Here is a 25,145-nt window from a genome sequence, read left to right as displayed (position 1 = left end):
GCGTACACATCTCAGAAGCCTGAATTTTATCCTAGTTTGACGTGCTCGTATTGTTCTCTAAAGGGTCATGAACTTTCAAGGTGTTACAAGTACAAACACCAATTGAGGCATGTCAACAAACTTTAACGAAGAGCAAATCAACTAGCAAATAATCTTAAACGTGCTCAGAAGACTGTTGAGGTATGTAGGATCTTATCTTCATCTAAGAAGTTAGTTTCCAAGGATAAACCAAGACCATTAGAGAAGAGAGTATGGTCGAATCGTTTTGATAGACAGAGGTCCGTGGATTCCTCTCAAGAGGAAAATGGTGGACAAATTGTTGTTCACCGCAACGCAACTTGATTGTCTTGTTTTGAAAATCTTGTCTCATGTGCCTGATCAAAAGATACAATGATTTTATACCGATCAGGCTTTAAGAAAATTTTTCTTTCTTCTTTTCTTAGTTTTTGTTCTTCCCTGTCTATCAACAAAGGAGGGTTATTATCCACAATTCTACTCTTTATAGGGTTGTGAGTTGGACGTGTACGAACCTGTTTAAAGGTTTCGAAACCCTACATTCTTTTTCCTTCCTCAAAACCTCTTTTTATATCAAGACTACTTGTTGAGTTCAATTTGTGATTTCCTCTCACAAACACATTCGTATGGATACTCCAAGCATGATGTCTTCTGATGAAAAAGATATTAATATGATTGTTAAGCCATCAGTCATGAAGGAAAAATAGAAATCTCCGTTAGCTCCTACCTTGAAAAGAAAAAGAAGGAATGTGAGGAATCTAAGAGCCGTTCCTTCAAACTCTTAGAAGTTTTCTGGTGTTCTTGAGAACTAAATCGCCTCCAACAGCAGTTGCACATGAAATGACACTTTAGCCCCTTTTAAGCGACGTTTCTTCTTATTTTGCTCCAAAGTACCTAAAACTCAAAATCAAACATAAAATACATAATTTACAAGAAAACTTAGCAAATAAACATAAACAATAGATAAATATCAAGGTGTTTTAGACACCTATCAAATTTCCCCACACTTAGACTTTGCTCGTCCTCGAGAAAATCAAACTAAACTAATTTTAAAACATACAACTCCATCTCGTTGAGGATACAGTCACACTTAGTACGTATAACAAGCCTTTAAACCCCTAGGTGGCCCTAGAGGCCGAGTTATAGTCTCGGGAGGGTTTACAAGAGGTATACCCACAAAACCTTTTACTCCAGACCCTATATATCTGTGAAGAACTCAGGAATGACACTAAAGAATCTCCTTGGTTGGCATACTCTCATTGATCACAAGAGAAAGTACCCTGATGCGAATCATATTCATATATATATGTACAAGTGACAGAGTTCTATTCAGATAATCGCACTATGGATATCAGTAATTGGAATCCCACAAATGGATAGATTAAGAAGATGGACTATAGAGATAGATAGTTCAAACAATGTTGTCTAAGGTGAACGGTGTTTCCCATATCTGTCTGAAGGCCTCCGCCAAGATGAACCTATGAATCCTAATGGATTGAGATACTGGTCTGGACTAATATCAACACTGCTTGGCATATACAAGGGAACCAGCGGTCGATCATCTTAATTCTATATCAACTCAACTGGCATATACAAGGGAACCATCGGTCGATTTTATTGAACAAAAATAAACTTTTCATTTTTCCATTTTTTTTTAACTTTTTTTTTAACTGCATGATTTGATCTTTTGGATCCAAGCGCATGCTTCTTGTCAGCAGATTACATGATAGTTCCCATGGATCATGCGTTCCACGCTTGCTTAGGCGACGGAGACAGTGAAAACACACACATATTGCTATCCAAGTGTTAATCAATTTTTTTTATTATTATTTTGTTTGGTCTGATTGGTCTGGTCTATTTATTATTTAGTAACTCAATCACTTTATTTCATTCGGAAGTGGTAACAATTCGATGTATGGGCCCCACCAAATCACTTAAAGAAACATAATATTTCAAATAAAATAAAATAAAAACAGAACGTAGTGTGATGATTCCATTATAACACCTGAACTCTGTCTTTCTATGAATAGACTATGTTATTGGGTTCCTTAACTCCTACAACCAAGATGTTTCCATCCACTTAGATTGGTTAGTGTCATCCTGATTTCGCACAAATTTCTAGGCTCTGAAGTTTTTTTTTTTTACTTTATTTAAATTTTTTTTTATTTTATTAAAAACTAACTAAAAGTTTTTCCCTCACCGCCAAACTTAAACCTAACATTGTCCTCAATGTTTCAAATTAAAGTGCAGTACCAAAAATAGAAGTGACAAGAGGAATAAAGAGGTAAGTCAGAAAGATAGTACCTGGATGAAGCGTAGCAATCCTTCCATGGGAGAAAGAAAGAAAGAAAAAAAAAAAAACAATGTACAACAACAGCAGGGTCCTCCAGAGGGACCTTAATATCACCATGTATGGGTTGCCTCCCAATAAGCGCTAAGTTTAGTGTCTTCAGCCAGACTTTGTTACCGGTAAAATTAATCCTGGTAGACAGGATCTCTCAGCTCCGATTCTTCTATTGCATGACTGGGTAACTCCATGAATGGTTTCAACCGTTGACCGTTGACCTTGAAAGTTTCTCCGTTCTTAGGATTTTCAACTTCAACTGCACCATGAGGAAAAACAATTTTGACAAAGTATGGTCCGGACCACCGGGACCTCAATTTACCAGGGAATAGATGTAGACGAGAATTGTAAAGGAGAACTTTCTGACCTGGTTCAAATGTCTTTCGAAGAGTCGATTTATCATGAAATATCTTAGTTTTCTCCTTGTAAATTTTCGCACTCTGGTAAGCATCATTACGAATTTCTTCTAACTTACTGAGTTGTAGTCTACGGTGATCACCAGCAGTAGATAGGTCAAAGTTTAGCTGTTTAATGGCCCAATAAGCTCGGTGTTCTAATTCTACAGGCAAGTGGCAGTCTTATATTCAACAGCAGAAGAAAAATATCGTACATTATTTTAGTTGCAGTAGATCTTTCACAACTGAGCTATTGTAACAGCTTCGTGGCTGAATACCTTTGGCGACCAAAAATCATTGTAAGCATATTTATATCTCTTTGAATATAATGATTAATCAAGTTTTCTTCAATTTTCGATCCATGAGTAGCTAAATCTCTTTTCTAGGGTTTTGGAAGCAGCTATTTTTGATGCGTAATTTTTAGTAATTCTTTTTTTTTGACAAAAATACTCCAATATTGTGCTTTTTAAATTATTAAATTTTTTCTCTTCTTTATATGCTTCGTGAAAATTGTTTTGGGTAGTTTAGATACCGTTCTTTTATAAGCGAAGGAAAATTAGGCCTTAGAATATAGACGAGAGTCATTAAAAAAGAGCTTGTAGCGTTATATCTTCCAAAACATGAGATTGGGTTCGAAACTGTTTTGAGTAAAATAGGAGTATTTTGTCAAAGAAATTGTTATTGAATTTACAAATATTGGAAGTAGTGGAATCCAAAACCCTAGAATCATCTCTCCTTGATAAACCAAAAATCAATTTTAATTAGTTTGTCTTAGTATTTTCTTTTAATAATCAAAAACCAAATCTTCATAAAAGTCCGAGCAACGAATCTCTTTCTTACCACTTGTAAAAACTACATCAGTTTTTATTTGTAAAAACCAAATCTTCATGCGTTGCCTCCAACTGCTTTTGACGCCACCGTCGCGGACTTGCCTTTAGGTTAGGTTTTAGATTTTTCTTTTTCTTTTTTTTCTTTTTAGTTTTTGTTCAATTTATTTTATTTTCTTTGATTTTACTTGGGTATTTTTCTTGTTTTTATTGTGCAGATAATATTCTATATATATTGTGGAATTGCCTACCAAAAGAGGTAAGTAACAAGACCCAAATTTTATTATTTTTTAGGTTTTATTTCCTTTTTGTGTATATATATTTTATTTTATTTTTGAAAAAAAAAATAAATAAAAAATACACGTTGCACACACCATATTGCATCGTCAGAATTACCGAATTTAGGAAACCTGTGGAAAAGTATGCTGAACCCGTGCCTTGGGCCTTACGAGAGTTACCAGCCGAAATTCCACAAGCCTCAGCCTCGTACCTTTAAGTATATTTTGCTGAGGTAGCCCAAGCTTACCTAATTTAGTAAACCCTGCATTTGCATGTGCACGATTTTCTTGCTTCACTAGTATTCTTGCGTTTGTATGCAAAGTTGGAAACGGGTAGGAGATAGACTTGAGAAAAACGACCTTTTTAATTTGAGTCTGAACCGTTACACGGATCTAGGTAATACTTCTATTTTTTCCGAAATGGTTAATGAAAAGGACGAAGATGTCCCACCAACCAAAAATCTTAGGGACCGTTTGAACCCGTTTAGAGTGACACGTGAACCTGGGGTTGTTTTACCTGCCACTACAGTTAAGTTTTTGATATTAAACCTGGGACATTTAGCATGCTTCGAAAATTTAGGGGAATAGAGAATGAAAACCCGTATACCCAAATAAGAGACTTTGAAATGATCTGTGATACAATGAATTATCCGAACTTCACAAAAGATGTGCTTAGGTTGCGTTTGTTTTCTTTTTCCCTAGAAGAGAGATCCAATGAGTGGTACCATTTGATTCCCTCTAAAACAATCACCACCTGGAATGGCCTTGTAGAGGCCTTTGTTAAGAAGTTCTACCCACACCACAAGACTGCTGCTGTTAGGCAGTCTATCCAAACCTTTAAGAAGAAAATAGGTGAAAGCCTACATGATTACATAGAAAGGTTTAATGAATTGTTATACCAATGCCCGCACCATGGCTTTGATAAAGCCCACATGGCTCAAATCTTATATGAGGGCCTTGATAGTGAAACCCGAATGCAGGTAGAAACAATGAGTGGTGGATAATTTACCCATCAAGAACCAGATGAATGTTTTGACGAGTTCATCGAGTTAGCTGAAAAGACTCGTCAATGGGCTTCAATGAGGGATCCCGAAATAACTAGGAACCCTATCCACAGGTCAATAGAGTTGATAATGGGTCTGATATCCTTAGGCATCTAGAGGCCTTAGAAATGAACCAAAGGTCTACCCAGACTATGAGCTGTAACAGTGAGCCCAGAACTTATCCATGTACCATTTATGGTGACCAAAGTCATACTGGACCTCAGTTCCCCCTGTTTTACTCAACTGAAACTACTCGTGACCAGGTTAGTGCCCTACATGGTGGTATGAACTCTAAATTTGAGGGTAGACCCAAGTTTGATCCCTATTCTAATACGTATAACCCTGGTTGGAGACATAACCCTAATTTTTCGTGGTCTAAAGGTGCCCAACAGGGTGGCCCATCTAGCAACCCACCACCAGGTTTTCATAGGAACCAAACTCAAGTCCAAGAACCGAGCCCAGTTGAACAAAAGGTGTCTTCTCTAGAAGAAACTCTAAGACTCTTTATTAAAGGTAGTGCCCAAAATAATGCCGAGACTACCCAAACTTTTAAACTTTTAGGACAGAGGTTCGATGAAGTTCAACGTAACCAACAAAACAGTGACCGAGCTATTACCAACATAGAGACTCAGATAAGTCAACTGTCAAATAGGTTAAATGATAGGAAAAACGAGAAATTTCCTAACCAGTCGACTCCAAATCCGAAAGGAGTTAACCAGGTTAATGGGTCGGGTAGTTCTAACCACAATGAACATGTCAAAGCAGTTATCACCCTTAGGAGTGGTAAAACTCTATAGAACTCGGTAGAACCACCTAAGTACAAAAGTCCAGCTGAAAAAGAGACTGAGGTTGACCAAACTACGTCTAAAGACCTTAATGGGCCTGAGAGTGCTAAGAGTCCAAGTGAGGAAGATATCCCTGAGAGAGTGTACATACCACCCGCACCATTTCCTCAGAGACTCTTTAAGAAAAAGCCTAGTACAGATGCTGAAATCCTAGACATTTTTAAGCAAGTTAAGATCAACCTGCCTTTATTAGATGCAATAAAACATGTACCTGTTATGGCCAAGTTCCTAAAAGAGATGTGCACTGTCAAGAGAGACGCGAGTGTCCATAAAAAGGTATTTTTGACCCAACAAGTTAGTTCCATAATCTCACAAAGGTACCTAGTCAAATTTAAAGATCCTGGTTGTCCTACAGTCACATGTGTTATAGGTATCCAAAAGATAGAAAATTCTCTGTTAGATCTTGGGGCTAGTGTGAATCTTTTACCGTTCTCGGTATATGAACAACTTGGACTAGGTGAGATTAAAACAACTAGGATAACACTACAGTTAGCCGATAGGTCAGTCAAAATCCCACGTGGAATTATTGAAGACGTTTTGGTTCAGGTAGAAAACTTTATCTATCCAGTTGACTTTGTGATTTTAGACACTCAACCTGTCTCTAGTCAAGATATAAATATCCCAATCATCCTAGGTCGTTCGTTTCTAGCCACTGCAAATGCAGTCATACATTGTCAAACTGGCCTAGTAGAATTTTCCTTTGGGAATCAGAAAATCTCAGTGAACGCTTTTAAGGCGTTACAAGCCCCACCGGACCCTAAACACTATGAGTCTATATGCATGATTGATTCTTTAGTTGAGAATACTTTTACCACTAATATTGTTAGCGATCCTTTAGAGGCGTGCTTGGCCCACTTTGGAGCCTACTATGATGAGGATAGTCATTTTAAAGAAGTTAATGCATTGTTAGACTTTGCGCCAGTAATGAAATATGGGAAATGGAAGCGTAAACTATAACCTCTTCCGCCGACCATAGATAAGCCCCTCCCATCATCAGTTAAGGAACCCACCCTTGAATTAAAGCCGCTACCAGATACACTTAAATATATATTTCTTAGTAATGACAATACTCTTCCTTCCATAATTGCCTCTGACTTAGAGCCCGATCAGGAGAGTAGACTAGTTAGTGTTCTCCAAGAGCACAAGACCGCAATAGGGTGGACTATAGAAGATTTGAAAGGAATTAGTCCTGCTGATTGTATGCACCACATCTACCTAGAAGAAGGTGCCAAAACCTCAAGAGAAATGCAGAGACGTTTAAATCCTAATATGAAGGAAGTTGTCCGCACTGAGGTGCTCAAATTATTAGATGCGGGTATCATATACCCCATCTCTGATAGTAAATGGGTCAGTGCTGTCCAGGTTGTCCCAAAGAAGTCTGGGATTACTGTAGTTGCAAATGAAAATAATGAATTGATCCATACCCCTGTTACTACCAGGTGGAGAGTTTGTATAGACTACCGTAAGCTGAACTCAGCAACTAGGAAAGACCACTTTCCTCTACCATTCATCGACCAGATGCTAGAAATATTAGCTGGCCACAACCATTATTGTTTCCTAGATGGATACTCTGGTTACAACCTGATAGACACATTTTTGTGTCTAATTTGTCCTCAATGCCTGTATTGTTGGAACTCTATTTTTGTACTAATATTGTGTTTTTATGTTTGTTTAGGTGTTTTTGGAGAAAATACCCTTGTATGGAAAGAGTTGCTCAAAAAGTGATGATTTACATCCCGGAGAAAAGTACTAAAGGCACCCCAGAAATGTACCGGAAACATCCCAGAAATGTCCCGGAGGAAACCAGAAAAATTACTATTTCAACCCAAGAATTACTATTTCAGCCCAAATTCCTAAGGGGACACCACTGTTTGCTAAGGGGACACCTTTTCACGATTTGAATTTGAAAATGGCGGGAGAAATCAATCACGCCTGCATGAAATTTTACTCGATTCTTGGACGTGTTTTTGGAAGATTCGATCACTGGAAATCATTGGGCTAAGCCTGTTAAGGCTAAACAGGCCGAATGCAAGTGATTTTAGCGATGAAGTTGGGCTGAAATGACCGGGAGAGAAGATCAAAGTCCAAACATGGGAGCTGTTTTCACGGGAGAATATTTTGGAAAATATTGGATTCTGTTGGAGGATATACGTGCGTTATCTCATGGGATTCGAATATATCTAAGCTAGGAAAGATTGAGAGAGCGTCAGAAGCCAAGAGAGTATTTGGTAAACACGATTTCGATTAAACAGGAAAAAAATCAAAAATATTATTCTCGCGTCTGCAAAGAATTGAAGAGAAGATTATATGGAGTTATGATGGAAGATATCGATGTTGTTGGGTATAAATAGCTCACTGAGGTCAAGGAGAAAGGGTGTCGAGAGTTGGGAGGATAGGAGAGAAGGCTGCAGAGGGAGAATCACCATTTTTCTCTGCTGCTGCTGCTTCCATTGATGAAGAGGAAGAACACGAAGAACAGACGGCCAAAGACAGTCGTTCCCCAACAGTGACAACGACCGGTCTCTGTGGGTCGTAGTCAGCTACGCAGACAATGGCAGCACTCTTTTATCGTTCTTTGTAACGGTGTTCTGTAATGCTTATAAGCGTTGCAGTTTACCGATTTTCACCCTTTTCTCCATTTTCTCTTCATTGTAAACACCAATTGAGCTTAATAAAATATTCTGAGATTACTAAAAAAAAAAAAGACTGGACCAGTTAGACCAATCGGAATAAGTATTAACACTTGGATAGCAATATGCGTGTGTTCTCCCTATTTCCGTCGCCTAAGCAAGCGTGGAATGCAGGACCCGTGGGAACTATCGTGTAATCTGCTGACAAGAAGTATGCGCTTGGATCAAAAATATCTATTTATGCCGTTAAAAAAAAATGGTTATTGTTATGTGTAGTCAACTGCTGGTTCCCTTGTATTTGCCAGTTTGTTGATCTAGATTTAAGTTATTGACCACTGGTTCCCTTGTATATGCCAGTGTGTTAATATTAGTCAGACCGGTATCTCAGTCATTTAGGTTAGGTTCATCTTGGCAGAGGCCTTCAGACAGATATGGGAAACACCGTTCGCTTTTCAACCATCTACATATTTCTTTTTCCATCTTCTTAATTTTTTCATGTGATTAGTATGACTCCGAGTATGATTTCCATCGTGAAACTATCTTAGTAGAGCTCTGTCACTTATATGAATTTTAGTATGCTTGAGTGCAAACTCGTGTACATCAATTGGAATTTCGCATCAGGGTTCTTCCTCTTAGAGTCAATATTTGTATGCCAACCAAGGAGGTTCTTTAGTGCTTTCCAAGGTTCTGCGTAGATAGCTAGGGTCTGGAGTATTGGTTTTTGTGGGTACACCTCTGATAAACCCACCCGAGATTAACTCGGTCACTTTTCTAGAATAAATTTGCTCGAGGACTAGCAAATAATAAGTTTGGGGGTATTTGATAGACGCATTTATGTGTCTATTTTGATCTCTTTTATGTATTTTATTAGTACCCATTTGTTCTCATTATGGTGTTTTTATGTTTGTTTAGGTGTTTTTGGAGAAAATACCCTTGTATGGAAAGAGTTGCTCAAAAAGTGATGATTTACACCCCGGAGAAAAGTACTAAAGGCACCCCAGAAATGTCCCGGAAACTCCCAGAAATGTCCCGGAGGAAACCAGAAAAATTACTATTTCCACCCAAAAATTACTATTTCAGCCCCAGTTGCTAAAGGGACACCAGAACTGGATTAGGGGGAGGCCAGTTTTCTTCCCAAATTCAAATTCCAAAATTGGCGGGAAAATTTGGTTATTTACTGGCATATTTGCCAATCGATTTTTGAAGGAGTTTCAGGACGATTCAATGGCTGAAACTCATTGGGTATCTTCTGTTGGGCTAGACAGGAAGGATATGGGTGTTGTATGCGATCAAATTTGGCTGGAAAATCCATCAGATGAAATCAGAGCAGACGCGTGCATGGAAAATATTTCACGGGGTTTTGATGAGTTGGAAGTGTGCTGCTCGTGTTTGGATGGGGATTGGCTATATTCTGAAGTGTGTTTAAGATAAACAAAGAAAATATACTCACCATTTACAGCTCCAGACGCGTATAGAGATAATTCAGGGAAGAAAATATTCCGAAATATTTTTCTTCAATGGCCGAGTAAATGAAGATTATTTGGAGTTAATGGAGGAGATTCAATGGTTCAATTACGTATAAATATGTTCCTAATGTGCTACAGAGAGGCTGTCGAGAGTTTGGGGGGCTGAGGAGAGCCAGAGAAGAAGAAATTCGAGTTTTCCCAAACTCGGTTTCTGCTGCTGCTGATGATGATGAATATGAAGAACACGAAGAACGGACCTGCATCAGCATTCGTTTTTCAACAGTGAAATTGACTAACATCCGTGGGTCGTTGGTGTGGGTCTTAGAGTCACTGCGTCAACAACACTTATACTGTGTCGTGGATTTTGGACGCTTTTTGTGGGTCGCACATTCACTGTTTTATTATTTCATCTCCATTTTCATCCTTGTAAACACCCTTTGAACAATAAATAAATATTTTGAGCGTGTTTTTGACATGACGAGTTAAACCCCAAGCACTGAGACGACGGAGGAGGCCGTGTTTCATCCATGTGGTAATTTAAATTAATTCTTTATTTAATTTTTGCACCAATTTTAATTGAATTAAGATTTTAATTAATTATTTGTGATTTTATTTGATGAAGCATGCTTAGTCTTAGGGATTATTGATGCGCCATGCTCATAAAATACAAGTAATATTTTATAGAATCTACTTTGGCAAAGAATAGAGTTAATACTTGTTTTGTTTTGAACTATAATCGCCTAGAATTAAATTTTGAACCACTTGAAAATGAAAGATGGCCGAATCTTTAGTCCCAGTTTCTCGAACCAGTGTTAATATTTTTTGTATATATTTTTATTTTTAAATCTTTACAACTCCGAGCAACGAACTTTTACTACCACTTTCAAAACTATAACAAAATGAAATACCCCCAAACTTATTATTTAACATTGTCCTCAATGTTCTAAAGATGAAATTAAAAGCATGAACAAGGAGAAACGGTTACTATTTGAAGCAAAAGAGTTAAGGAAGGATATTACTGTGTTGCATGAGATTGGGTTACCTCCCAAAAAGTGCTAAGTTTAAAGTCTTCAGCCAGACTTAGAAAAGGTTTAGTCAACTCGAACCGTATAACATTAGCCGGAATAACTGCGGGTCTTTAAAACCAAAAAGAGATGACAACAGGAAATTGCAGTGAACCAAGAAAATGAACAAGACTAGCGTGCCCTTACCTAGTTTCCTGATTAAGATATTTATATCTAGTTGTGGTTCAGGTTCAGGTTCTATGAAAGGTTCTAAATAAAATATTTTTCTTGGATGCATTTCCTCATAGATTGGATCTAAATTACTAGGTCCTAGAGTCTGGAAAAACTCAAATACGAACTTAGAATCACGAAGTAATAACCTAAATAATTGTGGATCCTCTAAGTCAATCAGATATGACTTACATAATTGACCACAATGAGAGTAGTGGTCATCCTTAAGCAAATGTGTCGATTCTAATTTCCTAAAGAATTTAGGTTTAGTCTCACAACTTAATATTCGACACATTTGAAATCTATATGTTCCCACATTTGGTAGAAAACTATTTGGTGGGAAAACAAAATCAATCTTGGTATTATTGCCTGGGTTAACCACATCAACCAGAGGATGGGTTTCTAACAGTTGAGACTCTTGTTGGATATCATTAGGTTCTGGAAAACGAGTACGAAGATAGTCTCGTAAGATGGGTGAGGCATTGATGTCAAGTCCCAAGTGAGGGATATTTTTAAGAGTTAAAGAACATGGAGAATGATAATCACCCCCAAACTTAGAGTTTTCGGCGTCTCTAGGTAGACTGGTCATAATCTCCCTAATTTCTAGGTCATCAGATTCCTGAAAGTGGGCGATTCATTTTTCTAAGTCAGGTTCATCCCCGCTAATCTCTACGAGTTCTTCTAAGACTATTGTTTCTAAATCGTTTGACTCGAAAACAGTACTCTCAAGATAAACTGGTTCCTCTAAACCATCATCGGTTTCGTAATCATCGTCTAAAATGGGGGTATTTCTACTCAAATCCTCGTCCTTTTGAATAGGTAAATAATTATTAAAATTATTTGGATTTGAACTAGAAATATCATTATAATCATCATCACCATCCTCCTCCTCATCATCATCACAATATAATTTTTGATATTCACGAATTCTCAAGATTTGTTCCCAACTACATGGTCTATGTTTATAATATTTCTCATAGATCATTAGAGGTGATTCCTCAATAAAAGTTGGAGTATCCATATATCGCTTCCCACGCATATATTCACCAAGAGTCATTTCCGAAGACGTCTCTTGATAACGAGAATTTCTAGACATATATTCTCGCAACGTCATCGCAGGTGGCGTCTCCTCAAAAGGATTCATCACCGAAGAAATATAAACTACAGAGGGATTCTATACAATCACAAACAAGGCCGACTCGACTCCACCAAATCAAACCTAAAGATTTCTAGCAAACAAAAAGCATGATGGCTCCACTTAGATTGTTTCTAGACCAGCTTCTATCTCCCGAAGGGGAATTCGTTACAGTTTGAGAAACCCCTCTAGATCAATTCGATCTAATGTGAGATGAAACTGAGGCAAGGGAAGCTCAATGGAGATTTGATACCCAAGGCCTCACCGGCGTTACAAGGCGGCTTGTTTCAACTCCCAGAAGTCACCATGAACTTTGAAGTTGCTTAAAAGGTAACCAATATCCTTCGAAATTTTTTCCTAACAAGCTCGATACCCTATAGGTCTCTTTCTAATCAGATTTTAAAGATTGAGTTCGCGTTAGGTTTTGTTTTCCTAAAACGGGCAAGAAGGGAACGGTGATGAAATCCGAACCCTTATCTTGTTTAGGCCAGGCCTTGCCCTTTACTAGGAAAATAAAGACAGTCTGGTTCATCCTCAAACAATTATCACCTTAAGGCATACAGTAACTCGCTTGCAGGGGATTCGCGAGTGTTTCGATTGGACTTACCTCCCGTACCAGAAGGGGGATGAACCGTTGTCATCGACTCGGGCCACGACTCCTATCCCGTGTACGAACCCGAGGGGCCGAGACGATATAGTAATCGTCGTCCTTCCCTGCACACAGTTTATATAATTTTTTTTTAATAATAATACCCTTCCGTAGGGTTAAAAAAAGAATAAAGTCCAATTGTCCAGAATAAAGTCCAAATAAAAAGTCCAAAAATTACAAAAATTATGAAAGATAAAGCCTATTTACAAATCCTAAAAAAAAAATTATGTCTTTTTTTCTTCTCTTTTAGCTTTTAGCTTTAAGCTTTTTGTTCCCAAGTCCTTAGTATTCCACTTCGAACCTGTAAATCAAAGACACAAAAAGAAACTTAAAAAGGAACAAATAATAGTAAAAAAAATAATAAAAACCTAAAAATTCTACCTAAACACAAATCCGCGTCGGCGGCGCCAAAATGATTAAAGATTTAATGGGGGTTGTAGTAATGAAGGTTCGAACTGTAAGACTTGTGAAGGTGAAGGATTTTTAGATTTATAAAAATTATATACAAAAATATTGAAAAATTGGTAGAGAGGTACTGGGACTAATGATTCGGCCAATCTTCATAACATAGGGCTCAATGATTTATTCTCAACAATAATCGCTCAAAACATATATGGACTCTTATTTTGCCAAAGTAGATTCTCAAAACATTGATTGTAAATGTTAAGCATGGAACATCAAATCACCTAAGCTAAGCGTGACCCATCTAATCAAATAACACCCAATTTAATCAAATCATATTTCAATTAATTTTTAATGCAAAAGTCTTAAAAAGAATTAATAAAATTACCCATGTATGAAGCTCGGCCTCCTCCGTCGTCCCAGTGTTGGGGTTTAACTCATCATAGTAAAAATTCTCTTAAAATAATTTATTATGGCTCAAAAATGGTTTACAAATGATGAGAATATGAGAAATACAATAAAACCAGAGAATTACGACCCTCAGTGACAAAATAAGACTGCTGCCGCTGTGTCGCAAACGCTGTGGAAAATAAGACTGCCTGACGTACGACCCACATGTGTGAGTCGTTATTACTGTAGAAAAACGACTGTTGTTGCAGGTCCGTTCTTCGTGTTCTTGGTGTTCTTCATCATCAGCAGCAGCAGCAACAGAGTTTCATCAACTCTTGATTTCTGCTTCTCTAGACCTCCTCTCGACCCCAAACTCTCGACAACCCTCTATGCTAACCCAAGAGTTATACTTATACACCTATGGACCAAGAATAACTTCTCATTAATCCAAAAAATCTTCCCATTACTCGGCAGTGAATGAAAATATTTCCGATATTTTTTTTCTTTAATTCTCTGATTTGTTACGGATTGTTCCCTGTTTTATCTCTTCTCACGCGTCATCCTTGATCTGTATGGATTGTTTCTAGCCAATAGAATCAACCCATGCACGTCTCTTCCATCCAAGAATTCCAAGAATAGAATATTTTTCCTATTTTAGAATATCTTCCCTGATTTGATAACCACCGGTTATCTAACCAATTTTGACCGAATCCAACACCCATACCAGCTCTATCTAGGCCCTAGGAACAAACCCGTTTAATTTGGGCCATTGAATCTCACTGGAACACCTTCAAATACTCAACCCTAGTCACGACACTTCAAGAACAATTTTTCCCGCCAATTTTTGGTTTTTGAATTTGGGAAGAAGATGTCCTCCCCCTAACCAGAACTGGGGTGCGAATAGCAGCTTCTTTGGGGGTGACCTGGGGGTGTCCCTTAGTAATTAGGTTACCCCTTATCCAAAAGCGAGAGTCCGAATAACACTTGTCCTCCGGGGGTGCCAAAATCAACTTTTCGAGCCGAATTTTCCAAAAATGTTTATTTCCTAAAAATACATAAAAACACAATATTAGTACAAAAATAGAGTTCCAACAATACGGACATTGAGGACAAATTAGACACAAAAATGTGTCTATCAAATACCCCCAAACTTATTATTTGCTAGTCCTCGAGCAAATCTAATCTAGAAAGTAAAATGACTACACTTAGCACGTGCAGCAAGCCGTTAAACCACTAGGTGGCCCTAGTGGCGGAGTGTTGTCTCCGGAGGGTTTACCAGAGGTGTACTCACAAAGCCTTTATACTCCATACCCTAGCTATCTACAACGAACCTTGTAAGGCACTAAAGAATCTCCTTGGTTGGCATACTTATTGACTACAAGAGGAAGTACCCTGATGTGAAATTCCAATTGATGAACACGAGTTTGCACTCAAGCATACTAAAATTCATATATAAGTGACAGAGATCTACTCAGATAGTTGCACTATGGACATCATATTCGGAGTCAAACTAATCACATGGAAATATTAAGAGATGAATATAGACAAACATAGATGGTTTTGATGTTTACTAAGTGAACGGCGTTTCCCATATCTGTCTGAAGGCCTCCGCCAAAATGAACCTATCCTAATGGATTGAGACACTAGTCTGACTAATATCAACACACTGGCATATACAAGGGTACCAGTGGTCGATAACCTAACTCTAGTTCAACACAACTGGCATATACAAGGGCACCAGTGGTCGACTTTATTGAATTTATTCCTTTTGGTCAAATGGTCTAGTCTCAATATTTTTTATTTTTTTTTATTTTTTCTCAACTTTTTGGTAACTACCATTTTTTTTTCTTCTTTTTTTTTTCTTCATGGTATCTCAATCACTCTAATTCACCCTAGCATTGGTAACAACTTGAATCGTGGGCCCCACCTATCACTTAGAGAAAAATAGTTTAAAAACAAAATGAAAATAGAAGTGAAAAGGACTCAACGAGATATGGTGCAACTATCATGTTATTTCTAACATCTGAGCTCTATGCTTTTATGAATAGACTCTATAGATGTTTCCATCTAATCAGATTGGTTCCTCAACTCCTACAACCAAGATGTTTCCATCCACTTAGATTAGTTAGTGCCATCCTGAATACGCATAAATTTCTAGGCTCTGGAGTTTATTATTGCAACTAAAAGATTTTCCCATACCCCCAAACTTAAATCTAACATTGTCCTCAATGTTTCCAATGATAAAATTAACAGCATGAACGAGGAGAAATTGTTACCACTTGAAGCAAAAAGAGTTAAGGAAAGATATTACCGTGTTGCATGAGCATGGGATACCTCCCAAGAAGTGCTAAGTTTAAAGTCTTCATCCAGACTTAGGAAAGGATTAGTCAACTCGAACCATAAAGTAACAGTCGAAATAACTGTGGGTCTTCAAAACGAAATAGAGTTGACCAAAGGAAACTACAATAACTCAAGAAAGTGAACAAGAATAACATGCCCTTATCTAGTTTCCTGATTAAGATATTTATATCTAATTGTGGTTCAGGTTCAGGTTCTATGAAAGTGTCTAAATAAAATATTTTCCTCGGATGCATTTCCTCATAGGTTGGATCCAAATTATTAGGTCCTAGAGTCTGGAAAAACTCAAATAAGAACTTAGAATCACAAAATAATAATAACCTAAATAACTGAGGATCCTCTAAGTCAATAAAGTTTGACTTACATAATTGACCACAATGAGAGTAGTGGTCATTCTTAAGCAAATATGTCGATTCTAATTTCCTAAGGCATTTAGGTTTAGTCTCACAACTTAACATTCGACACATTTGAAATCTATATGTTCCCACATTTGGAAGAAAACTATTTGGTGGGAAAACAAAATCAATATTGGTATTATTGTCTGGGTTAACCACATCAACCAGAGGATGGGTTTCTAACAGTTGAGACTCTTGTTGGATATCATTAGGTTCTGGAAAACGAGTATGAAGATAATCTTGTAAGATGGTTGAGGCATTGATGTCAAGTCCCAAGTGAGGGACCTTACTAAGAGTTAAAGCACATGGAGGATGATACTCACCCCCAAACTTAGAGTTTTCAGTGTCTCTAGATAGACTAGTCACAACTTCCCTAATTTGTAGGTCATCAGATTCTTGAAAATGGGAAATTGATTCTTCTAAGTTGTAATCTTGCGGTGCATCCTCACTCACCTCTACGAGTTCATTTAAGACTATTGTTTCTAAATCGTATGACTCTAAAACTATATTCTCAGGATAAACCGGTTCCTCTAAACCTTTCTTGGTTTCATAAACAAGACATACTACATCGTCTGAAACGGGGGTATCTCTAGTCAAATCCTCGTCCTTTTGAATAGGTGAATAATTTTTAAAATTATTAGGATCTGAACCAGAAATAATATAATCATTATAAGGCTCAACTGGGGTAACAAATTCCTGATCACTATTCCCACACATTTCCGATTCTTCATCAGCACTATCTTCATCATCATAATATATTTTTTGACATTTAATAATTCTCAATCTTTGTTTCCAACTACATGGTCTATGTTTATAATATTTCTCATAGATCGTTAGAGGTGATTCCTCAATAAAAGTTGGAGTATCCATATATCGCTGCCTACGCATATATTCACCAAGAGTCATTTCCGAAGACGTCTCTTGATAACGAGAATTTCTAGACATATATTCTCGCAACGTCATCTCAAGTGGCGTCTCCTCAAAAGGATTCATCACCGAAGAAATATAAACTACAGAGGGATTCTATACAATCACAAACAAGGCCGACTCGACTCCACCAAAGCAAACCTAAAGATTTCTAGCAAACAAAAAGCATGATGGCTCCACTTAGATTGTTTCTAGACCAGCTTCTATCTTTCGAAAGGGAATTCGTTGCAATTTGAGCAAACCCCTCTGGAATCAATCCGAGTCAAAGTAAGTTGAATTGAGGCGAGGGAAGCTCAGTGGAGCTTTGATACCCAATGCCTCACCGCTATCACAAGGCGGCGCAGTCACGCATTCAACTCACAGAAACCATCATGAACTTTGGAGTGTGCTTAAAGAGCAACCAATATTTTTCGAACGAGTTTCCTATTAAGCTCGTTACCCTATCGGTATCGTTCTATTCCAAATTTTAAGCTTGGGTTCGCGTTAGGTTTCGTTTTCCTAAGGCGGGCAAGAAGGGAACGGCGATGAAATCCGAACCCTTATCTTGTTTAGGCCAGGCCTTGCCCTTTACTAGGAAAATAAAGACAGTCTGGTTCGTCCTCAAACAATTATCACCTTAAGGCAGACAGTAACCCGCTTGCAGGAGATTCGCGGGTGTTTCGATTGGACTTACCTCCCGTTCCAGACGGGCGATGAACCGTTGTCGTCGACTCGGGCCACGACTCCTATGCCGTGTGCGAACCCGAGGGGCCGAGACGATATAGTAATCGTCGTCCTTCCCTGCACACAGTTTATATAATAATCTTTTTTTTTAATAATAATACCCTTCCGTAGGGTTAAAAAAAAAAGTCCAATTGTTTAAAGTCCAAAGTCCAAAATAAATAAATAAAAAATTACAGTTTTCCTCACACACTCTAAAAAAATTACAAATTAAAAATTAAATCCTAAAATTGTCCTTTTTTTCTTCTCTTTTCGCTTTTTGCTTTAAGATTTTTCCTCTCCAAGTCCTTAGTTTTCACTTTGAACCTGCAAAATAAAGACAAAAAGAAACGTAAAAAGGAACAAACAATTCTAAAAAAAAAAATAATAAACCTAAAAAAAATAAATCAATCTATATACAAGTCCGCGTCGGCGGCGCCACAACCAAATCCCTATAGCACTGGAGGACCAAGAGAAAACAACCTTCACATGTCCATTTGGTACTTTTGCTTACAGGCGTATGCCTTTTAGGTTGTGTAATGCACCCACAACATTCCAACGTTGCATGCTAAGTATCTTTTCAAACATGGTTGGGCGATTTCTCGAGGTCCTTATGGACGATTTTTCGGTTTTTGGATCCTCTTTCGATGAATGCTTGAACCACCTTACACTACTTCTAGAACGTTGTAAAGAAAAGAACTTAGTCCTTAATTGGGAAAAGTGTCATTTTATGGTTAAATATGGAATAGTGTCAGGACATGTGGTAACCTCTAAGGGAATAGAAGTTGATAAAGCCAAGGTTGAACTAATTTCAAAATTAAGACCACCTAAGAATATAACAGATGTTAGATCTTTCCTTGGCCATGCTGGATTTTATCGTCGTTTCATCAAAGACTTTAGTAAGATTGCTTTACTCCTATCGAACCTACTTGCTAAAGATACTACCTTTGTATTTGATGAAGTCTGTGTTACATCTTTTGAGAAGCTTAAATCATTGTTGACTTCTGCCCCTATTATCCAACCACCCGATTGGAACCTCCAATTTGAACTCATGTGTGATGCGTCGCCTCCAACAGTTCTTGAAGAGTTGACGGAGATGCGAAAGGAGATTCAACAAATAAAGGCTTTTGTCTATAAGACTCATGAGATTCAGAAGGCCCCGGCTCGACAGCATCAGCCGAGAAGGTTTATTGATATAAACTCCTACCTTGATGAACCTTATGTTCCAATGGTTGTTGACGACAAGGAGTTCGGGGACGATAAAGAATTATTCAAAGGTCTTACTGCCTAGTAAATCTTCTATTTTCTTGTTTTTATTAGAAGAATAACTAGAGTTTGGAATAGCCATTATTGTGATTACACATAGCTATGTCCAACGTTTTCATCTTCTTGTTTTTAGATTTATTGGTTTAAATTCTAAACTTGTTTGGAAGATGATTTTTGCAGTATTAATCTTTATGGTTTTATATTTTGCAAATTTTTTATGGGATATGTGTATTTACGTCCGTGAACTATAACTGTCCCATACGTTGTCAAAAGTAAAGTCTTTCGTATGTCGATATGCATGTATTGATAAAAGAATAAATAGACTTTTGAAAAATACAAAAGTTAAGCCTATTATGTCAATTATTGATGGAAGATAGGTTAAAATATTTTGTTTGGAAGGATTATGTCTATTGAATGTCGTTATGCGAATAGTGATGGAAAATAGAATGAATCCTTGTGTATTCCGCGGTTTTGATCTTCCCTGATCCATATTTTATGTATTATTGTGAGGCTACGTAAAGTGTCTTATGTTGAGCATAAAACAACCAAGTTGATTATTTTTATGATTAGCTATGTTGTTGTTCCGTGAGGTACTTTATGGCGAGCATATTCAACTAAATTAATCATCTTGTTTGGTTACTTAGTTTTTGCTCCGTAAGTTTTCTTATGTCGAGCATGACCAATTAAATTGATTACTTTTGTGATTAGTTTGGTTGTGTATTTCGATTAGATTAATTATGGGTTCTCTTGTGATTAATCTAATTGTATGTTTTTAAGTCTCCATAAGTTCACTTATGTTGAGCATTTGTCTATTAAATTAATCATGGGTTCTCTTGTGGTTAGTTTAATTGAATATTTTTGGATTCAAATTCATACTTGTATCTGATTTTTATGTCCAAAGAAATCCTTCTTTTCCTTCGAAATTAAGGTCGCTCTTGTTGTTCTTTCGGGAATGACATTTTATGGGGGAGAGTTCTTAATTGAACTTGTGTTTAATTGTCAAATCTGTGTGGGGAGTGCGGCTGTGGAATATTATAGGGGTTATCTTGCATCTTTACAAACTCCTTGATGAATGCATTTAGCTTCGGCTTTATGATTGCATATACATAAGATGATATATTTTTGCTTTCTTTTGGTCAAGAAATGTCTCTTTCGGAAATTTCATTAGGATCCCGTTCTTGTACTTTTGCCAATTTTATTGACAAAAGGGGGCAGAATTAATATGTAGTTCACACTAGAAATACATATGGTTTTCGGATCATTATGTAAGGGGGAGTGGTTTCCATGTGAGATGGAGTATTGACTAGGGGGAGTGATACATATCACCATAGTATTGTTGTTGAAGTTGTGATACAATTGAACTTTGACGCTGTGTAATGATACTATGACACTGTATAACAATGATTGAGAACTCTTGTTTTCTTTTTCTTATAGCTATGGATTTTCAACAATGATGATGCTGACCTAACAACCTTTGGGATTATTGGAGTACTTGGAAGTGACGAAGATTTCAAGTAATGTTGAAGATTAGGCGTATGGAATAGGAGCTACAAAAGTTAATTTATTTATTTTTTGTATTCCATATGTATTGATAGTTTTGTCTCTGAAATTGACAAAGGGGGAGATTGTTAGAGCATTGCTCGGTCGAACTCGCATGCGTTGCTATCTGAAGCATGTTTGTCAATGTTAGTGATTAAAACTATAAGTCTTGATTTCTAGTATACTATAGCTAAGGTCTCGGACTAGGATAGAAAGTGTAGTTGAGCTCAAGAACTCCATGACAATCATCATACAAGACGAAGGACTACTCAAGGAACCGGTGGAGACTTGAACTTATCTATCACTCAAAAGTCTATTTATCTCCTATCTTGAGACAAAAGTCGTTTTGTTATATAGACTTAGATTATACACATTTGCTATTTCGAGACGAGTTTATCTCGCCTATTTATTTCTCGAAATATTTGTTGGTAAGCTTTCGCTTTAACCAAGTTCATCTTTACCTAGTGACGAAAGTCATGACAAATTTCAATCACTTTGGAAATTGCTTACTTTGACGAAAAATAGTTTGTGAATAACAACTATAGGATATCAACATCCTCTAAGAATGTTCCAATGATTGAAATGAGAGTTTAGATTATATAACCATTGGAGGATATAAGCATTATTGTGGAAACACATATATGTATAAGTCCTTATTCCTTGAACCGAAGTTTGCGAACTTTGTTGATCAAGAGAACCGGCATGGTGGCGCGAGCCAAATCCGCGAACTCAGTCCGCGAACTGGCGGAAGTTCTCGCCTCGAGAATTTCTGCTGGAGTTTGTGAACTCCGTCCGGGAACTTAAGTCCGCGAACCCAGTCCGCGAACTTGAGTAGGTTATATCTAAATACGATGTTTGTGAACTTATTCTTATATAAACTAAGGAATGAAAATGCAAACCGTGGCTATATAGTTCATGAACCGATTCGAGTGAATCAACTCGTTTTTACTTCGATTGTATCTTGTGTAGTTACATAAGATTTCCTTACAATTGAAAAACTCTCTAACTAGTTCATTTGAGTCACTTGAACTAAATATGGTGAAGAAGAATATGGTTGATATGAAAGTGATCATATGGCTAACCATTTGGTTGACTATTATTGAACCAACAAATGTACCAGTTTAGGTACGGTTACACAAGCCTAAAAACGTGCATTTCATTTGTGTGTAACAAGCTAGTTTTCGATCTAACGGTTGAAAGATATTAGCTTGACTCTAAATCAGGTTTTCATCTAACGGTGAATACTGAATGCTTTGTTACTAAGCTAACATTGATTGCAAACCCTGATTTGAAATAATATATAAGGGAGAACTCTAGCAACTGGGAAACCTAATCCCCACACCTTCTGTGTGATACTAGTTGTGATAAGATAGAGTCGATTCTCCTTTAACCTTTGATTTCTTCTTCTAAACCAGGTTAACGACTTAAAGACTTCATTAGGATTGTGAAGCCAGATCGATACTACTTTCTCGTAGTTGTGTGATCTGATCTTGGTGTTTCTATCGTACGAGTAAAATTGTAATAATTGTCTTGAGATTGATATCTCTGATAGGCAAGATATAAAAGAAATCACAAACACTTCGTCTCATCGTTTGTGATTCAACAATATCTTTTTTCGCTGCGTCGATTAGGATTATTGTGAGGTCATTGATAATACTAGGCTGTTCTTCGGGAATATAAGTCTGGTTTATCAATTGGTTCCTGTTCACCTTGATTTATCAAAAGACGAAACAAAACTCGTAGGTATATTCGTGGGAAACAGATTTATCTATTAGCGTAGACTTTTTTGTGTGATACAAATTTGTTTATTAAAGTCTTCGATTTTGGGTCGTAGCAACTCTTGGTTGTGGGTGAGATCAACTAAGGAAATCAAGTATGTAGTATCCTGCTGGGATCAAATACGTTGGAGCATAACTGTACCTTGGATCAGTGTGAGATTGATTGGGGTTCAACTACAGTCCAGACCGAAGTTAATTTGGAGTAGGCTAGTGTCTGTAGCTGCTTAATAAAGTGTATGTTCAATCTGGACTAGGTCCCGGGGTTTTTTTGCATTTGCGGTTTTCTCGTTAATCAAATTCTGGTGTATGTGTTATTTCTTTTCCACATTATATTTTGTTATATAATTGAAATATCACAGGTTGTGCGTTGTTCAACCAATTAGAATGTCCGACCTTTTGGTTGTTGATTTAAATTGATTGACACTTGGATATTGGTCTTTGGTACCATCCAAGTTATCTTTCTAGTATTTGATAAAGACTCGCAAATTTCTATTTGCTTGAGTATATATCAAACATAAAGATTGAGATATAAACTCTTTGATATATTTTTTATCTAGATTGAGTCTGACTGTTTAGTTGATTCTCTAGAAAGTATATTCGAGTTTGTCCATACAGATTGCTAAGCGAAATATTGGGTGTGGTTGTTGTACCCCACTTTTTCAGAACTGTTGGTGTTGGTATTCACGACTGCATGGGCTGCTGGATTTGCAGTTGTTGGAGTTTTAATGTACAGGTGAAATGAAAATGGAGTTGGGATACTGAAGGTGGTTTGTTGAACTAAGATTACAGTTGTGGATGGGTTTGCAGTAATGAATGTGAACTGAACTTGGTAGTGATATTGTAATGGTGGTGATGTAGTATGCAAAAAAGAAGACTGAAATGGATTATGCTGAATTGTAGGAATGAATTTAGAGATGTTCTTGTTGAAATGGAACTGATAGTGGAAAGAAAGAGTTGAGTTGTAGTGTGGACATAAGGGTTATGGCTGAAGTAAGACTATGAAGTATAGATTGTAAGAGCAATTACAGGTGTGTATGTGTGTGGAATGAGCTGGTACTTGAATCTGTTGGCAGAGAGGCAATGATTTAGGGTTTGAAAGGAGTGTGTGTTTAACCAAATATTGTAGACATGGAGTTGTTGCCATCATGTAGATCATTGTTATAGCAGAATGATGAAATAATGTGGAGTAGCTACTGCTTTTGCAGGCAGTCTAAGCTTATAGTTGTAGTTCAATTATGAAGTTTAGCTGAATTTAATTTGAAAATGTGTTATGAAGTTGTTTTGGATGAATGATATGTGTAGTGGTATTGTAGAGTTATGTTGCACAATGATTGTGCACTTGTAATCTTTGGCCTGAGCAATGGCTCTGGCCTGTGCAAGGGTTTAGGCCTTGTGTCTTTCAACCTAGTCAACTGACTTAGTCATTCTGCCTGAGTCAATCATGTGCTGACTCAGTGATCCTTATTTGACTCGACCTTTGACTCACATTGACTATTATTTGACCATGTTGACCGTTAATGACTGTCAGATGACTCCGTGGGACCAAACCTTTTGTTAACGGGCCGGTTTTGTAGGATCAGAATCTCGCAGCAATAATGCCTCAGCGAAATTATCAACAACACAACACAACAGTGTCGCAGAACAATTTCAGAAATGACATAATAAACGACGTCAGCTAAATCATGAGAAAAATGTGATAGTCCTGCGAAAATTAGAGAGTTTGCGAGATTAACATTTGTAAGGTTGCGAGAATGTCGCAAACCATATCCGAAAATAAAGGACAGATTAGCTGTCATCCACTATGTAATTCCCTATAAATAGTCGTTCAATTGTAAAGGAAGGGGAGAGCTCTTTTCTGATTGAGAAACAAGTAAATTGGAGAGAGAAAATCTAGAGCAGTGGTTATTCTTGATTCCTTTATCTTTTCTTGTAAGATTGTTCAAAGATTGATCAATAAAATTAAGATTGTTAATCTAAAATGAGTTGAATGTTAATGAAATCTTGTGAGGGGTGTAGTGTAGGATTTCCTGCAACTACATAATGGCGCTAGAAACAGGGAGGTTGAAGATTGAAAGTTGAAGATTGTTGTTGAGATTGTTCAAATCCAGAAAGTGATTAAAAAAATCAGTGAACCAGTTAAAAGAAAAATGATTAGAGTCAATGAAGATGACAAAAGATTGGAGTGTAACATGATAACAAAAACAATGGTTAATGAATTCCATGAAAACATCAAAGGAAGGATACATAAACGAGATTTTGAAGGAAGGAAGGTTATGGCGGTAGAAAATACATCACCCTTGAAAGATTGAGAAAAGAAAAAAATCACATTCATGGCGGCAGAAATACCAAAAGAAAATTTGAACCACACATCTCCATTGGTTATTACAGTGCCTATTACGCGAAAAGAGAAGGGGACAACAACAAAATCCACGGAAGAATGGACATTGAACAGAACTTTAGTCGATACAGGAAGTTCACTGGATATATTATTTTATCATGCGTTCAGGGGAATGGGATTTAAAGATGAAG

At 37.2% G+C, this 25,145-nt stretch overlaps 1 protein-coding gene across 1 annotated transcript; it reads left to right on the top strand.

Annotated features, from left to right (window-relative positions):
• Positions 1-5,030: 5,030 nt before the first annotated feature.
• On the top strand, positions 5,031-6,704 carry LOC113335714. Its single transcript, XM_026581730.1, has 2 exons — positions 5,031-5,621; positions 5,700-6,704. Exons 1-2 carry the CDS (start codon positions 5,031-5,033, stop codon positions 6,702-6,704), a joined length of 1,596 nt encoding a protein of 531 aa, XP_026437515.1.
• Positions 6,705-25,145: the final 18,441 nt, after the last annotated feature.

The sequence above is a fragment of the Papaver somniferum genome, unplaced genomic scaffold, assembly GCF_003573695.1.
Source record: "Papaver somniferum cultivar HN1 unplaced genomic scaffold, ASM357369v1 unplaced-scaffold_15, whole genome shotgun sequence".
NCBI classification, from domain to species: Eukaryota; Viridiplantae; Streptophyta; class Magnoliopsida; order Ranunculales; family Papaveraceae; genus Papaver; species Papaver somniferum.
Note: the sequence above shows the minus strand (reverse complement) of the source record. Positions and strands in the feature narration are given on the sequence as shown.

Coding starts and splice junctions, on each gene's coding strand:
- LOC113335714 (XM_026581730.1), top strand. CDS start 5,031: ATGAACCAAAGGTCTACCCAGACTATGAGCTGTAACAGTGAGCCCAGA. Junction 5,622..5,699: donor ATCCGAAAGGAGTTAACCAG/GTTAATGGGTCG, acceptor AAAACTCTATAG/AACTCGGTAGAACCACCTAA.